The sequence below is a fragment of the Austrofundulus limnaeus genome, unplaced genomic scaffold (genome assembly GCF_001266775.1).
Source record: "Austrofundulus limnaeus strain Quisiro unplaced genomic scaffold, Austrofundulus_limnaeus-1.0 Scaffold899, whole genome shotgun sequence".
Classification (NCBI taxonomy): Eukaryota; Metazoa; Chordata; class Actinopteri; order Cyprinodontiformes; family Rivulidae; genus Austrofundulus; species Austrofundulus limnaeus.
Genome location: NW_013953301.1, coordinates 21,283 through 23,563, shown reverse-complemented (window position 1 = coordinate 23,563; position 2,281 = coordinate 21,283). Strand labels below are relative to the sequence as shown.

The 2,281-nt window shown below is 39.6% G+C and overlaps 1 protein-coding gene across 1 annotated transcript; it reads right to left on the bottom strand.

Annotated features, from left to right (window-relative positions):
* LOC106533173 (sorting and assembly machinery component 50 homolog A) lies at positions 1-2,108 on the bottom strand (the record flags this gene model as incomplete). Its single annotated transcript, XM_014029411.1, is given in 3 exon segments — positions 1-461; positions 1,681-1,822; positions 1,962-2,108. Coding segments are annotated over 3 exon segments (335 nt in total), but the record flags the coding sequence as incomplete, so codon positions are not given.
* Positions 2,109-2,281: the final 173 nt, after the last annotated feature.

The window sequence follows — 2,281 nt, the reverse complement described above, 5'->3', positions numbered from 1 at the left end:
AACATTTTTGCGAACCTTTAATTATGTCATGACAGGAAACAGTTTGGGAAAACAAAGAGTTTCACCAACTACTGACAAAGCAAGGCTGTAAAACAAAGATGAAAAAAATATGGCAGAATATTTTGAAGGTCCCCTCACTTTTCTTATAGTGACAGTGCAAAAAAAAAATCCTTATTTCTGATGATGTTTGACCTTAAACTGATGTTGACTTTGTACAGCCCAACACTGGCACTTTGGTACCAAAGAGTCTTTAGTGGTGCATCTATGGTGAAGATTTGGGGAGGTCAGGCTCATTTCCCCAGAACACAGGCCCATGCTATTGTTCCACACTTTACAAGTTACAGGTGAAAAATGACAGAAACACTCTTCCTTCTCACATCAAACTCTGCTGGAGGTGTGAAGGCTGTGAACGAGGTCACAGGAAGTGGATTCCTGCTCCAAACTGGACACCATCACATATCCTACAGGACAAAGGGGACATCCTGTTAGGACTTATCAGTGACAATATGATAGATCTCAATGATGAACTTTCTTTCAGTTCAGTACTTTTATTGTACAGTGTTCAAATTAAAAGCTAACTTATCATCAATTATTAATCCCAAGTATTTATAGTTTACAAGAGACTCAATTTCTGTGTTGTTAATAAATACTGGGGGTGGGCGCTGAGGTGTTTTGCGGACGTCAATGTTCATATCCTTCGTTTTTGCAGTGTTTAGTTTTAAATTCATTTGAACGCACCAATGAACAAAGTCATTAATAACAGGGCCGTGTTCAGCCTCCACATCCTGCAACAGACTAACGATCACTGTGTCGTCAGCAAATTTCAGGATGTGTCACTTTGGATAGACACTACTACAGCCATTTGTTTAGACAACAAACAGGAGGGGGGGCAAGACACAGCCCTGTGGAGAACCAATAGAAAAAAAAGAGATGGTGATAAATAATCATTTACTTTAACCTGCTGGGGTCTGTGTATGAAAAAGTCCTTATTAAACTAGGACAAATATTGAGCTGAGTTAAAAGTTTATGTAACAAATTTTGAGGTTTTATTGTACTGAAGGTGTATGAGAAGTCCACCAAGTCTTCCAGATGTTTATAGAGAAAATTCTACAGAGTGATGGTAGCATCCTCCACACCTCTCTCTGATCTAAAACCCCTGGCAAAAATTATGGCCAGGTGTAATTTGATGCAGGTGTTGGTTTTTGGAATGAAAGTTTACAGGATGATTCCATAATTTTTTCCTCAGAATTGAGTGATTCCATAATTTTTTTCCCTCTGCTTGGTCTAAAAAATTAACCGTTACTGACTACCACATTATTTTTTCCCTTGATTTATTTTAGTGTTTCTTAAAGCCAGAAAGTTGCCATTTGAAATGACAAGTTTTATGTCATGTCTGTGATCTGCTTTTTTTCTGCAAAACTAAACAACTGAATGAACATCCTCAGAGGCCGGTGATTCCATAATTTTTTCCAGGGGTTCTATATGCAAACTACATCGGATCCAAGTATTTCTAGACTTGAAGCAATATTTCCTTTTTAAGAAGTCTTTCGAATGTCTTCATTATTAATAATGTTAAAACTATGGGATGAAAATCCTTTTGCTCTTTAGGAGCTTTACATTTTTTTAATTCCACGAGATTGTTGTATTTTTGTTCATCACAACAGTAAATGTAAAATGTACCTGTCTCCACTCTGAACTCCCATCGGCACGCAGTAGTTGAGCTCTAGCCTGGCGATGTTTCCAAGCCGGAGCACAATACCTGCTCCGTATGACCAGCGGATACACTCGACTAGTTTCTGAAAGTGTGCGTGGGGACCACTGCCTGCACAAAACATGAAACCACCACACATCACCAACAGAAACAACAGAGAGGATACAAAACCAAATGTGGGAGACAAATTCATCAAATTGAAACGGTCAAGACTCCTAGTTGTGTTCAGTATCACATCACTTCCACCCACCGTAGTTGAGATTGCAGAGGTTACCAGCGTTAAGAAAGAAGTGCATTCTAAAAAGATCTCCAAAGCCTCCTTTGCCAGGTCTTAATGGTAGAGGGGTGTAGAGGTGCAGACCGCCTGCCCAGTATGCCTCCCCACCCAGATAGTCACCTAGAACACAAAGCACTGCTTCATCACACAAAACAATGTGCCAGTTTATTTTCCAAGTTAGATTTCAGGCTTTCCTCATAACATCTATGTCTTTAAAAGCAGAACATATAGACCCATGACAGCACATGCTAGGCTGTTATCATTTCCTATTGGTGGGCAGAAGACCCCAATGC